General features: G+C 44.5%; 1 protein-coding gene across 22 annotated transcripts in view; it reads right to left on the bottom strand.

The window, feature by feature from the left end:
• Positions 1–1,501: 1,501 nt before the first annotated feature.
• The window catches only part of dgkza (diacylglycerol kinase, zeta a), a 67,836-nt gene continuing 53,337 nt past the window's right edge, over positions 1,502–16,000 (bottom strand). For 12 of the 22 annotated variants that reach the window (XM_078104355.1, XM_078104337.1, XM_078104329.1 and 9 more), the window contains 5 exons: positions 9,676–9,716; positions 9,422–9,542; positions 6,703–6,739; positions 6,276–6,556; positions 1,502–3,061 (listed from right to left, as the gene is read on the bottom strand). In XM_078104355.1, the coding sequence (XP_077960481.1) occupies positions 3,057–3,061; positions 6,276–6,556; positions 6,703–6,739; positions 9,422–9,542; positions 9,676–9,716 (485 nt within the window). In that variant the 3' untranslated portion in view covers positions 1,502–3,056. The remainder of the gene's footprint in view (positions 3,062–6,275; positions 6,557–6,702; positions 6,740–9,421; positions 9,543–9,675; positions 9,717–16,000) is intronic. The other 10 variants (XM_078104382.1, XM_078104369.1, XM_040172491.2 and 7 more) reach the window with 1 other exon arrangement.

Raw genomic sequence — 16,000 nt, forward strand, 5'->3', positions numbered from 1 at the left:
TATGCTCACAAATATGTACTTCCCCTAATTGTACAAAACAATGTGCCTTAAATGAAATACTATTTTAGTTTTAATCTCTGACATGGTATTTTCTTATTTCTTTTTAATGATATTTCTACTTGGTCTAGTTGCTGCTTATATAGTATGTGGTCAGGGCTGTGATATATATATAATGTGCTATCATGTATAAAGGTGACTGGCTGTATGTGTAAAATAATACTTAGCAATAAAAATGGTTTCTTCTTCATTGTGGGTTGATATACCTGTAATATCTTGGTCATAATTTTCTCTCATTACATAGACAAGTCATGCGACAATACAATGTCATTTAGCTGACTCTTTTATCCAAAGCGACTTACATTTCATTTTTAATCCATGGCTTTTTTACATTCTTTTTGCCCGGGGAGAAATTGGGGGTTAGGTGTCTTGCTCAGGGACACTTCAACATGGGACATGGAGCAGCCAGGGCTCGAACCACCAACCTTGTGGTTTCCAGTGCGCCCTCTCTACTCCATGCGCCACCGTCGACCCAGATGGCATTGTTCTGGCAGAGAAGAGGCCTACCTGTGGAATTACGCACTACCTTTGCAAAGCCTTTAAAAAAAAAATATGTGTGCGTATGATTGTTTCATGAGATTATCAGGCTAGCCTTTAATGACTTGAAAATTCCACTGATAGTGTGTATGTGGCTGCCGATTGTTTTAAAACTTGGGCATTTGAAATGTATTTAGATAGGAGATGAATGAAGTGCTCACAATCATGAATACTGGATTTACTTTTTGAGTGGTGCTGGGTTGATCGTGTTTCAAAGGGCTAGAAATCACAATGATTTGCAATACATACTATACTTATGTGTATATTGTGACATCTTCGAGCAGTCTCAGCCACACACTCAAATTTTTAGCTTTTTAGCTATACTTGGTGGGACTATTTCCAGAGCAATTTATACCATAATCCATGATAATTCAATCTATTGTAGTGGCAATACTATTGTATGTTGATTATCAACTGTTTTAGTTTGACTTTTTATAAAAAGGTAAAATCCTGTAGAGCCTCTGAGAAAAGGCGGTCTGACAATGTCACTCAACAATTATCTCTTCATATCAACATCCCAGCATTTTCCTGCGCACAACTGAAGAGCTTGATAATCTGACAGAACTGCTGAAACACGATCTTTAGTTAAAAACACGACTCACAGGTTTGGCTTTGTGGACAACTTGGTTGTATGATGATACCGAGACCCCCAGATGACCTGCGGCATCGCTCTTCATACACAGGTTAGGACGTTGTCCTCCCCGTAATATCTTTCTGCTTGTTACATGCATACAGGCTATTTAAACTAAACTACTGTCTTCACAGGAAACTATGCAACTATCTAAGGCTTTCTGAACTTTCCAGAAACATGTTGATTTGCTTTAAAACTGAAATCATAAAATGCTGAGCTGTTTTTTGGTGTGTAATCCCATATCCATAAAAATACTAAAGAAACAAGGTCAAGATCTGCAATAAACTGTCTTCTTTAATTGACTTCAGAGCAATCTCAAAAACAAATTCAAACACAAAGTGCCAAAGAATTGAATCCACGAATAAAGGAATAGAAAGATAGGAAGATTTGAACAGTTGCACACCGACGTGTTCACCATGAACATGAGAGGACAAAGACTGGACTGGCTTCAGGTGTAAATACAATTTACGTTCACTTCATCACAGTACAAGAGTTTACTGTCAATGTAAAGTGAGACCATTCAAAATACTAAAACCACATCAAAGGCAGGAGAAAACTTACAGATTCAAGCAATGGCTGGCTGGGTTAGGCTGCTCAGCAGCATCTCATAATCCAAGAGTTGGTTCCTGCAGAGCAGATGTCTGAGCCTCCAGCTGTACAAGCCTCAGTGCATTCTGGGGAATGGACTCAAAGCTCTTTGGTAGACTCAAGTCATAAAGTACAGTGCGACATTACAATTGTCTGCCAGGGGAATTGAAATGCAATTACAAATTATATTAATGAAAAATGTATATCTTAATATCATTATAAAGGAAAGATTGTATGATCTATAACAAGTATGATGTGAATTTATCAAAGTACACATCGTACATTAAAAATCCAATGATTGGCGTGTACTGTGTCTTTAGTTGTAAACAAGCTTGTTTGGCACAACAAACTATATTATTCCATTTTGCATGATTCTGAGCTTAATATTTCATATTCTCGCACACACCCATTTGATCTTACTTGACATAACATAAAAGTCATAAAAAGAAAAGATTTAAAGTCCAATCCTTCATCACACGTACATCACGCTGATTGAATATGTTGATACAAGTCAACTAGTTACAGCATGTACAATACGTTGATGAAGTGGTGTGTCTGAGGTAAGAACAACCAAAGCAGGTTCCAGACAGAAATCACAGATTTTCATTCAAATTATTGGATTATTACAAATATTTATGAATCCTCTGACCTTAACACCAGAACGACTACATCCGTTTTTCCATTAAGTTAACTGTAGATATACCAAATATAAAAATCTAAACGTCTACCTTGTACACATGATATTCAATAATCTAAAGGAAACAGAAGGTTGACGTAAGGTAGGTAATGCACTTTGTAGCGGTACCTTGGACTGTGACGCCAAGGTTGTACAACATTAATTACATTTCCTGAGGAAGTTCAACCATGACATTAGAACTTTTTAACTTTTTAATACCAACCCCAGAAAGTTTGGCATTATAACTTCAATAATGCCCCCCCTCCCCTGTTGGACATCGGACTCTGATCATCGCCAAGTTAGTTTTACTGATTTAACACATTTTACATCTGAGAATTTTACTGCCCATAAACGGTCATTACATCATTGAGTTACTCATAGTTATCAATCCTAATTATCACCAAATGTACATGACTGGTATTTGTGGAGCAGTCCTCATGAGGAGTGGAGCAGCCTCAGACAGCCGTCTCCTGGTCCTCTCTTTGGATCATCTGGTAATGCTGTCTGTTCTCCAGATAGGCCGCCAGTTCAGAGTCATGAGCTTTCTCAGCCCGGTTCTTAGGAGTCTCACCCTGACGAAGACACACACAGATCAACACTTATTATTGCAGCACAAGTCCTTCCTGTTTTTATTCTGGCCCAACATTTATCTCAAAGTGAGAGCATAGGTTGCCATGACATGCAGGGCTTATCACGCCGTCCCTCGTGCTGCACTGGGACACTCTGACCACGTCATGGTCCATCTGATTCCTGCATACAGGCAGAAACTAAAGCTCTGCAAACCTGTGGTGAGGGAATTCAAGAAGTGGACCAGTGAGGCGCTGGAGGATCTTCGGGCGTGCTTTGACTGCACAGACTGGGATGTTTTCAGGACTGCTACTGACAGTCTGGATGAGTTCACAGAGGCTGTAACTTCCTACATCGGCTTCTGTGAGGACAGCTGTGTACCATCATGCACCAGGGTGAGTTACAACAACGACAAACCCTGGTTCACAGCGGAACTCAGAACACTACGCCTGCAGAAGGATCAGACATTTAGGAGTGGGGACAAAGACTTGTACACAGAGGCAAAATACAAGTTTAGCAAGGCGGTGAGAGATGCTAAACGACTGTACTCTGAGAAACTCCAACAACAGTTCTCAGCAAGTGACTCTGCTTCGGTTTGGAGAGGCCTCAAACACCTCACTAACTACAAGCCAAAACCCCCCCCACTCCATGAATGACCTCCGCCTGGCAGACGAGCTGAATGAGTTCTACTGCAGATTTGAAAGACAATGTCCTGATCCCATCCCCCACAGCTCGCCCAACCTGCCCCAGTCCCCCTCCCCTCCCTCCCCCAGCCCATCAGGAGCGCACACCTCTTCATCTATATCACCTTCCCCTCCCCCACCAGCAACGACCCTCTCTATTCTGGAGAGAGACGTTAACCGGCTCTTTAAAAGACAAAATCCCCGTAAGGCAGCCGGTCCGGACTTCGTCTCCCCTCATACCCTGAAGCATTGTGCTGACCAGCTGTCTCCGGTGTTCACTGACATCTTCAACACCTCCCTGGAGACATGCCACGTACCAGCCTGCTTCAAGGCCTCCACCATCATCCCTGTTCCCAAGAAGCCCAGGATCACAGGACTCAATGACTACAGGCTCGTCGCCCTGACCTCTGTAGTCATGAAGTCGGCTAGTCCTGTCCCACCTGAAGTCCCTCACCCCCCCCCCCCCCCCCCCCCCCTGCAGTTCGGCTACAGAGCCAACAGGTCTGTGGACGATGCTGTCAACATGGCCCTCCACTACATCCTCCAGCATCTGGACTCCCCAGGAACCTACGCCAGGATCCTGTTTGTGGACTTCAGCTCTGCCATCAACACCATCATCCCGTCTCTGCTGCAGGACAAACTCTCCCAGCTGCACGTGCCCGACTCCACCTGCAAGTGGATCACAGACTTCCTGTCTGACAGGAAGCAGCACGTGAAGCTGGGGAAACATGTCTCAGCCTCTCGGACCATCAGCACCGGTTCCCCCCAAGGCTGCGTTCTTTCCCCTCTGCTCTTCTCCCTGTACACCAACAGCTGCACCTCCAGTCACCAGTCCGTCAAGCTCCTGAAGTTTGCGGATGACACCACCCTCATTGGACTCATCTCTGGTGGGGACGAGTCCGCCTACAGGTGGGAGTCTGACCATCTGGTGTCGTGGTGCAGCCAGAACAACCTGGAGCTCAACGCTCTAAAGACAGTGGAGATTGTTGTGGATTTCCGGCGGAACAGAGCCGGATCGAGACGATGATGGTCCACTTCTACACGGGTCACTTTTTCATCGAGTCCATCGATGATGACGATTTCTATAACGCAGTTAAGACCGGCTTTAACTGCTTTCATTATTATCAGAGACTCTGTAAACTTTTTAATGCTCTGCAGACGGTTTTTAGGGGGCTCTGTGAAATCGGGTCTCAGACCACCTTCATTTTAGGGGTCCGTTACCGGAAGGCGGACGCCTCAAAGTGGCAGCTGCTGAATTTGATGACAGGAGAGGCCAGGCTAGCCATCTTCATCAGCAGGAAGAGCAGAGTGGAGGGCGGGACCAGACAGGATGCACTTCCAGTCTTCAGATCATTGGTCAGAGCCAGAGTATGGCTGGATTTTAGAGTTTTTTAAACTATGAATAATGTGCTGGAGTTCACTCAGAAAGGGTACTATAAAGAGGTAATATGCTGGGTGTCTGGAGAGGAATTCATATTTAACGCTCCTTTCTAGTAAGGAAGAAGTCACTATGTCTTGATCCACAGTGTGAACCTTTATTTTTGTACGGTTTGAATAAAGGCTCTCTTTCTACACTGAGAGAAGATGCATCATTGAGACCAATAATGACCATTATGACACAATTTATGATAGGTTACATTTCTCTGGAACCCTTGATAAGGGTTTCAGTTATTGGGATGGGTTGATATGGCTTTATAGCCATTAAATGGGACGCCCTCTATACCTCGTCTCAGCAGAAGAATAATGTTATGTGATCATTGTATAACATTCTCTTCTCACAGAATAGTAAAAGTTTGAAAACACTAGCTGACCTAATCCTCCACCGCAGCGACTTCTCAGGCCATTAAAAGCTTGCCTCTGTCTTTTAAAGATATTGTGACTATTCCTGTAGGTATAAAATAATGCTCCTTTAGAAATGGCTCCCTACCACATTCCATGCACTTGTGGTTGTATCTTTCATCTTTAGAAGAACAGATGGCTTGGACCTTAATACTTAATAGCAACCTGCCTGTTCACTTTTTTAATTGAAACCATAAGATCCTAGCAAAGTGTTAATGGAATGCATGATCCACTTCAAAACAAATCCAAATGGACAACGTTGGTAAAGAATAAAAAAAACGAGGGGATTCACTCCTTCCCACCTGAAATGATTCTTGGAGAGGGTTGAAGTGATAGGTGAACGTCCTGGTCTGAATAGTTGGTGCAAAAGGGGTAACCAAAGAAAAATCATCCTATTATTACTCAATCACTATGGAATTAATTGCATTTAGAAGCGCTGTTCAAATCCCCTCAAGCACCTATATATAGTAATTTTCATATATCGATTTGAGATTATTTTTGTTTTATATTTATTGGATGATTGTGCTAAACAGGTTGCTGAGGTATTTGTAAGTGAAAACTACCTTCTCCAAATAGTCAGTAGGCTAAACTGCTAAACCAATAAACTTCAGGACCCTTTGAAATGAGGTAGATTATTTTGGCTTTTACAAAATTGGACGCCCCACATAATATATGTGTGCGTGTGTGTAGAACCTACCTGTAGGTCTGTCTTCATCAGTGAGGCTCCTGCTTCTACCAGATAATGACAGATGGTCCTCTGACATAGCGATGCAGCTCGATGAAGAACCGTCTCCCCACTGGTGGTTAGAGGCAGAGAAGGAGAGCATGACTTGTAAGCAGCTCTCAGGGTCTTCTGAGAGCCCAGCTTCATTGGTGGTCTGATGCCCCATGGCTTTTGTTTGGTGCCTTATGATTATTCTCTTTAGCATTTGCAACACATTTTCAGTGGGGTCCGGTGGGACAGTATCTAAGCTGGTTCTGCAGAATAGAACAACTTTTATCAATGTCCAGTAAAACTAAACCAACCAAGTCCCATATTTTACTAATTTATTTGAATGAACTTTTGCAGAGAACATGTTGTGTGGAAGTGTTTATTGGATAAAGGTATTCATGACTGTACTTACTGTAGTTTCTCTGTGACATCAAGCAGATCGCTAGGAGCTGCAAAACAGACAGATGAGATTAGTATACAGAGTTTGGACGAGCTGTGGAGCAAAATCCAGGACAATTTTGGCTATATTTACTTACATTTTTAACTTTCATATGTTTTGATATTTTAGATCGTAGAACTTTCAGGGGCTTTGCATCAACTAAGAGGTCTGTGTCATCATTCAACAACATGACGAAGAAGGCTAAGAATTATAACTCAATACTTTCTATTCACTATAGTTATGTGAATGCAGTGCGAAAACAAGAGATACTCTCCAATGAGGAAACTTTGGACAGAACGAGTTTCAGTTTCAGTTTTTGCACATTGGAACTACTCCGGGCCTCACCCAGAGCTTCCTCGGGTTGCTCTGCCAGCAGAAGGAGAGGACGCGTAGAGCACTCAGTCCACGTCTCTTCAAAGTTCTTTTCAACTTTCCCTTCAGGTACTTGAGGACTTTCGGTCTTGTGCCGGCATTGAGCCTTAGATGGAGTTCACAACCCGACACTGCGAAGACTCCGGTCTTCGATGCTTACATTTAGCTGTAACCGCAGTATGAAAGCAGTGCACAGCGTTGACTTATTTGAACTACCTGTGGTTACAGCCCCGGTAGCCAGCAGACTTGGCCGTATTGCGGCTGAGTGTCGGCTAACTCGGCTGTGTTCCGGCTCGATGCGGCGAGATGTGAGCAAGCTTTGGCCCATTTCATCTTTGCCATATCTGGCATTACAGAATCAGGCCAATTCTGGTTGAGACATGGCAGCCGGGTTTATCGGCAACTAGCTCTGAAATTGGTTCTGGCCCGTTGATGGCTGCCGAACCTGGGCCAAATCTGGCATTATAGAATTGGGCCTACTCTGGTTGAGACATGGCAGCCGGGTTTATCGGGAACCATCACTGAAACCGGTTCTGGCCCGTTGATGGCTGCTGAACCTGGGAGAAATCTGGCATTATAGAATCCGGCCTATTCAGACTGAGCCATGTTGAGAGAAAGAAAATTGTTGTCTGTCGGGTTGTACATTGACAGCGGATTTCTGTATTTGTGAGTACGGTGTGCACTGTTTTGCAATCTAAGATGACCGTGGATGGCAGCCTTGACATTGCGGCCTCTTATTTGTAAAGCTTTTAGCAGTTTTTAGCTCTCAGCTCTCTGGTTGCATCCACCAGGGAATAACTTTTGAACCCCAGTGCTTCCAGGTTTGGTCCACAGCGGTCGGTCTGGCTGCCGAATTGCTAGCCAGCACGAGTCCACCTGTTTACCATCCTGGGATCTTTTCGTCCAGTTAGCAGACCTGGGTTGGTCTCTGCTAGCCATCACGGCACCAGCTTGATCTCCATTCTCTGGGCCGGATGGGCCAGAAGGTTGTCAGGCTAACAGGCTGGAAGCCCTCCAAACTATCAGCCTGAGGACCCTGTGGCCCATCTCAATCTTGCCTTTGTATCAAAAAACAACGCATTGTCCCTGCACAACTCAAAGCCCACCTCATCTCCAAAGATCTGTTGCAGCCATTTAAATCTGGTCTATTACATCTTAAACAAATAATATTACATGGCATGTATATAATAACATCCCTCAAAGTTGTCTTTCTTAAAAAATTGTAAACTGGCTTAATAAATGTTTTTAAAAAGAAAAACACCTTGGGTCTTGTATAAATAAGAACATCCACCCTCTTGTGTGATTATTTGGTATTTATTTGTAGGGCTGTCGAAATGAACGCGTTACTCCATGCTATTAATGTTTGAGATTAATGCAATAAAATATTTTAATCCCCATTACCGGAGTCATCTTTGTTTATGTACAGCAAATCGGAAGTAAATAAAGATGACCCCGGACACAAAACCACCGCTAGCTGCTGTCAGTTACCTTTGATCGCAGAGTTCGAGGTGGTGGTTGAAGATGGGGAAAGCTTTTTGCCTTGGAAGGAAAACAAACAGAGGCGCGACATACAGCGGAGAACTGTGCAGAAGAATTCCTCCACGTGTCAAACAGAACGGGGATGAGTGGCAAACGGACCACGTTACGCACTGATAAGCTAAGCTAGCTGCTAGGCTAAGATAGCTGGTAGCCTACCTCTATGGTCAACATCTAGCCTGTACTGCACACGGTTTGGAGAGTACCACCGCCTTTGCCCTGACCACCACCGCCGTTGACCAGACAGTGGTTGGCATTAGGAGTGAGAATGGTTTGTAATACCATTGTGAGATCTCAGAACGCTTTCTTGTCTCTGTTTCTACCAGGCTGCAACCTCCTGGATTTTGGCCAGAGTGAAAGGTTACCAGTCTAGTGTTACCAGTCTTGTTAGGCAGTATGAGTTTAAATTATTTTAATTGAATGTAATTTGACCCTTTTAACGGTGTGCTTTCTACAAATTCACTGATTTGGTCGGTCTTATTTTGATAATATAAAATTTAATGTAATAATAATAATAATAATGAGTCGTTTTCCGATTGTGGCCCAGTAACGGCAGTGTCGTACGACGGAATTGGGACAGTGTATTCGGCCCGATTCTGAGGTGTCATTCATCCCGAATCCAGAGTCGGCAACCGGACGCGTTTCTTTTGTAGTGGCGGGTTTGACTTGAGTCATTGTTGTTGAATTTGGTCCGAATCGATGAACACCATCGTGTGCGTTGTGTCCGTTGATAAACACCATGTACTAGTCTGGCATCTCTTATGGTACTGTGTGGTACAGTTACCATTGTCCAGGATGTAGCGGACCATCTCTTTGCTCCCCGTATCGACGGCATGGTGTAGCAAACTACAGCCGGAACAGTCCAGCACCGTCAGGTCCGCCCCCTTTAGGTGCAGCTCCTGTAGCTTTGAGTAAAATAAGTGTTAAATGAGCTTTAAGGAAGTAAATAAGATGTTAAACATCTTTATTGAATAGTACAAAATCAACAGACAAACTTCCATGTTTGCATTGATTGATTGGCTAAATAAACTGACTTACCTTCTTGTCGTCCTTGTTCTTCACACACTCGATCAGCATCTCTGGCGTCACAAGAGCGAGAGAGAAGAGTAAGCTATCTTATTTCACACAAATCTATGAATCCCACACAGTATCACTGTGGTAACCTGAGCTCTGTGTTACTCAGGAATCTTCAAATCTTCTATTCTCAAGCTTTATCGGACCAAAGAGCAGCAATGAACATCTTTAACAAGCCACGGGCAGCTGATTTCATTTGGTAGTGATGTCACATGTTTCCATGCAGCAATCAGAATTCCCCAGCCTCTAAATCAAAAACTGAGAGTTGGTGCCTTGTTTTGCAGCACAACGCTGAGAGCAACCCCCCCCCTCCCCCCCTCCTCCCCCCATCTGGGTCTGAGCCTGATTCGACCCACAGTATCATTTTTCTCAGTGGGCTTTTACATTCTATTTTTGGATGCATTTAATGACATACTATGAAATGTCAACATTAACATCATCACTGATATGTTTCATCAGAGTAGAGTGATGTATGTTGGATTAAAATACATGTGAGTCAGTGTGCAGTTACTCCTTCGGGTCTTCATAAATACAATATATGTGGTGGAGACTTTTTTTAAACAGGAAACTGTAATAAATCCTACTTTTTTAGTCAACCACATTATTCAATGAGGGTGTATACTGCCGATATTTAACATTAGTACACCCTTTGGGACTTATAATATACATTGTGAATAGAGTAAAATAGAATAAACTCAGACAACATGGCGTGTTAACGTCATTAGTTACTGTCGAAGCCAGGCCCTCAAACCACATGAATGTTTATTAGGGTTGACCTGAATACTGCTCTCACTCCTCTCTCTCTGAATAGCTGAGTCCTAATCCAGTTATGTTCGGCTTAGTGTGAGTGTGTGTGTGTGTAGGGAGGGGGAAGGGGGGAGGACTTCAAACTTCTCTAAGAGCTTTTGCTGCTGCAAGACAAATCAAAAACAACACACAGACCACAAAACCCAACACACACTCTGAATGCAGGAATTAAATGAATTTAGCCCACGGAAAGTATTAAGTAAACCAGAGGAGATGAGAGGCCGACTTAAGAAATAAGAGGAGAGAGAGGATAGGAAAGTAGGTGAGGGAGAAGAGGGAAGAAGAGGAGGGTGGGAAGAGAAGAGAGGGGAGTGCAAGGAAAGAAAGAGAGGAGATTTATGAAACTATAGAGGCCATGCACGGTCTCATAAATTCGGCACACACACAGACAGCTCCCAGAGGGGTCAGACAGGTTGACTGCATCAAACTGATAGTTCAATGGAGCAAGTGACGTCTGTATGCGAGAGAGAGAGAAAGTGTGTGTGAGACTGGAGAAGAGAAAGACATGTCTGCATTAAGAATAAGATGCATATTAGACAAAGAAAGCAGGACTGAATTCTGATTCAGGGCGACCATTCACTTCAATAATAATACTCTCCAAGACGAGCCAATCTACATCTGCTTCTATTTATGTCCATGTACTGGATGTCTAAATATTTTAACGCAAATTAACCCAACTTTGTTTGGTGTAACCAAGTTGACCCCGGAAACGAAACCACCGCTAGCTGAAGTCAGTTAGGTCGGAGATGGTAGTTGAAGATGGAAAGAGCTTTTTGCATTGGAAGTAAAACAAAGCGGTGAACTGTGCAGAGGAATTTCTCCATGTATCAAACAGAAGGGGGATGATGGAAAACGGACCATTTTACGTACTGCTAAGCTAAGCTAGCTGCTGGGCTATTTCCATCTCAACATCTAACCTACCACCACTGTTGCCCTAAAAGACCGTGATTTTGAAACGTCCTGGCTAAATGTCGGGAGATTTTTTTTTACTTCAAACACAGTCGTCAAATGATGGAGAGTTGAGAGCTCAGCAAAGTGCATGAAGGGACAGCAAGAACAGTCACTAGTTAAACATGTTCCAGTTGGTAAAATTCTCCCTCCAAGATGATGTAGTTTGTAGTTTCCACATGTGTGTAGTTTGTGTTTAAATACAACAGTGTCTAAAATGTGACGCATTTTAAAGTGATTACTCATTACCTGTAATATTTAGTCTTTTGAATAACAAACTTTTAATTGAGATTAATTCATTTGAATATGTGCAATTCATAATTTGATTTATTTTAATCTATTGACAGCCCTAATATATACACACACACACACACACACACACACACACACACACACACATATACCCCTATTTATTTGTGTCCCCAGTGGTGGGCATTTTGGTTTTGCACCTCTCCTTTTACTCATTTGAGTTATTCTATTATATTCCTGCTGTACTCTAAAAGAGGACATCCTGGTCTTTTTTTCCTTCATAACGACAACTTCCTCTCTTTTGATGGTGTCTGTATCAGCCAGCAACATTTTACGTAAAGTCAAAGGGTAAGTCAAATATTGCTTAATTATATTTTGCTTAATATTGCTAAATATTGCTTAAGTCTTTTTTACGATGATATTCATAGATTTTCTTGTTTATTAATATGTTAGGAATGATATAGACCTCAAGCAGAGATGATTCTTTACCGGATAGTTGAGGGAGAATCAGATTTGGAGCTTTGAGATGATGAGAGAGATGAGGAAGAGCCAGGTGTAGAAGAAGACGACGACGATACATGAGGCTCAGATGAGCAGGCAGACTCAGAGACAGACAGGGATGAGCAGGAAAGACGTCAACCTCTATGCTGAATGTACCATGGGGAGAATACATTCAGGGACCAAAGATTGGGCATTGGAGCAGCGTCAGTCATACGCATCAGGAAACATTTATTTACCAAAAAATGCCAAACACACAAGGAATTTGTCTTGGCGGTTAGTGCGCAACAGTAGACAGACAAGACAACAGTGCACAAGTAATAAAATAAAGTAAAATGAAATGCTAATGCGATGGGTTAGTAGAATAAGGCTATGTGTTAGTATGAAACAAGGGAATAAAGTTAAAAAATTTAAATATTAAAAAAGTTAAAAAGAAAAATATTAAGCATAAAGTGCACTAACGAACAAGTAACAGACAAGTAACAAAGTGACGAGTGACGACAAAGTGATGAATTACAGTTAAATGGCATGTGCAGTATGAAGGGGAGTGACCGGTGGAATGTTATAGTCAGTCAGTGGGGGACCGGCTCTGTTGATGAGCCCGACTGCCGACGGGAAGAAACTGTTCGTGTGGCGGGAGGTCTTAGTCCTGATGGACCTCAGCCTCCTGCCAGATGGAAGGGGCACAAACAGGTTTTGTCCGGGGTGAGAGGGGTCGGCCACAATCTTCTTAGCTCGCTTCAGAGACCTGGAAGCGAACAAGTCCTGCAGGGACGGCAGATTGCAGCCGATCACCCTCTCTGCAGAGCGGATGACACGCTGCAGCCTGCCCTTGTCCTTGGCTGTGGCTGCAGCGTACCAGACGGTGATGGAGGAGCAGAGGATGGACTCCATGATGGCCATGTAGAAGTGGACCATCATCGTCTTTGGCAGGTGGAATTTCTTCAGCTGCCTCAGAACAACCTCTGCTGAGCCTTCTTGGTGATGGAGCTGATGTTCAGCGATGATGGAGCCCAGGAAACGGAAGGAATCCACAATAATGACGGGGGAGTCACACAGGGTGATGGGGGAGGGTGGGAATCTGTTCTGCCAGAAATCCACAACCATCTCCGCTGTCTTTAGAGCGTTGAGCTCCAGGTTGTTCTGACTGCACCACGACACCAGATGGTCAGACTCCCACCTGTAGGCGGACTCATCACCACCAGAGATTAGTCCAATGAGGGTGGTGTCATCCGCAAACTTCAGGAGCTTGACGGACTGGTGACTGGAGGTGCAGCTGTTGGTGTACAGGGAGAAGAGCAGAGGGGAAAGAAGCAGCCTTGGGGGGAACCGGTGCTGATGGTCCGAGAGGCTGAGACATGTTTCCCCAGCTTCACGTGCTGCTTCCTGTCAGACAGGAAGTCTGTGATCCACTTGCAGGTGGAGTCGGGCACGTGCAGCTGGGAGAGTTTGTCCTGCAGCAGAGACGGGATGATGGTGTTGAAGGCAGAGCTGAAGTCCACAAACAGGATCCTGGCGTAGGTTCCTGGGGAGTCCAGATGCTGGAGGATGTAGTGGAGGGCCATGTTGACAGCATCGTCCACAGACCTGTTGGCTCTGTAGGCGAACTGCAGGGGGTCCAGGAGGGGGTCGGTGAGGGACTTCAGGTGGGTCAGGACAAGCCGTTCAAAAGACTTCATGACTACAGAGGTCAGGGCGACGGGCCTGTAGTCATTGAGTCCTGTGATCCTGGGCTTCTTGGGAACAGGGATGATGGTGGAGGCCTTGAAGCAGGCTGGTACGTGGCATGTCTCCAGGGAGGTGTTGAAGATGTCAGTGAACACCGGAGACAGCTGGTCAGTACAATGCTTCAGGGTGTGAGGGGAAACCGAGTCCGGACCGGCTGCCTTACGGGGATTTTGTCTTCTAAAGAGCCGGTTAACGTCTCTCTCCAGAATAGAGAGGGTCGTTGCTGGTGGGGGAGGGGAAGGTGATATAGATGAAGAGGCGTGAGCACCTGATGGGCTGGGGGAGGGAGGGGTAGGGGACTGCAGCAGGTTGGTGGAGCTGTGGGGTATGGGATCAGGACATTGTCTTTCAAATCTGCAGTAGAACTCATTCAGCTCGTCTGCCAGGCGGAGGTCATTCATGGAGTGGGGGGGGTTTTGGCTTGTAGTTAGTGAGGTGTTTGAGGCCTCTCCAAACCGAAGCAGAGTCACTTGCTGAGAACTGTTGTTGGAGTTTCTCAGAGTACAGTCGTTTAGCATCTCTCAGCGCCTTGCTAAACTTGTATTTTGCCTCTGTGTACAAGTCTTTGTCCCCACTCCTAAATGTCTGATCCTTCTGCAGGCGTAGTGTTCTGAGTTCCGCTGTGAACCAGGGTTTGTCGTTGTTGTAACTCACCCTGGTGCATGATGGTCTACAGCTGTCCTCACAGAAGCCGATGTAGGAAGTTACAGCCTCTGTGAACTCATCCAGACTGTCAGTAGCAGTCCTGAAAACATCCCAGTCTGTGCAGTCAAAGCACGCCCGAAGATCCTCCAGCGCCTCACTGGTCCACTTCTTGAGTTCCCTCACCACAGGTTTGCAGAGCTTTAGTTTCTGCCTGTATGCAGGAATCAGATGAACCATGACGTGGTCCGAGGAAAACGAAGCGCACCGAAGCACCGTGGCGGCCATCAACGCCGCCATCTTGGAGACATATATCTGAATATAATCTGAATCTGTTTAATCTCCCACAGGAAGTGACCTATTCTTCGATCGATACTTGTCAACAATCAATCTCATGGATGCATTGTTGGCAAAGGGCCTTCCAGCAACTGGAACCATAATGAAGAACCAAGTCCCAAAGCTGTGCCAACTGCCAGGAGCCAAGCAGTTGGGCAAAAAGGGGAGAGGAGCATCAGTGTCTCTGGTCAGAGAGAGTCCTGAGCTGGCCATCACAAAATGGTTCCACAACAAGCCAGTGCTGATGGCTCCCCCTGTACATGGGAAAGATCCCGAGGATGTCTGCACCAGATGGCCCAAGAAAGACAAAGCCCATGTCCAGGTGAGAAGACTAGCAGTAATCAGACAGTACAATGATAACATGAAATAGTAAATAGTATTACAAGAAATAGTATTACATTTAAGGCATATTGTACATGAAAAGTATAGATTTATAGACTAGCTAGCTAAAAAGCATGAGACAATGACAACTTACCTACTGTAAGACAAATGTCAACAAGGTAGAGAAAAGTATTTGTTTCCTGATTCCGGATTCCTGAAAATCCGGATCTAACGTGACCCCTGTTGCCTCTCATGTGACCCCTGTGGCCTCCGGGTCTAACGTGACCAGTATTTTTCTCTGTACTAGTCACTGGGTCTTATCCGGCTTGCTCACCTAAAGTGATGATGTAAACCAGTTGTGCCCAACCAGTCGATCGCGGTCTACTAGTCGATCGTGGGCTGAGTTGCAGTCGATCGCGGTCTACCAGTCGATCGTGGGCTGAGTTGCAGTCGATCGCGGTCTACCAGTCGATCGTGGGCTGAGTTGCAGTCGATCGCGAGAAATTTTGACCCCAGTACACTCAGTTAAGCCGTTGAACACAGAACTTCACCCACAGCCATACTAAGTTGGGTCATGGTGCCCACACTCTTACACATTAAACAGTAACATTTGAGCACAACACAACATTAAACAGTAACATTTGAGCACAACACAACCTAGAAAAACACACATAAACTTAAACACTAGAACATGAACATAACAGATAGGGATTTAAATAGATCCAAAGATTGTCCCATAATGCAATGCGCCTACCAGCGC

The sequence above is a fragment of the Gasterosteus aculeatus genome, chromosome 1 (assembly GCF_964276395.1).
Source record: "Gasterosteus aculeatus chromosome 1, fGasAcu3.hap1.1, whole genome shotgun sequence".
NCBI classification, from domain to species: Eukaryota; Metazoa; Chordata; class Actinopteri; order Perciformes; family Gasterosteidae; genus Gasterosteus; species Gasterosteus aculeatus.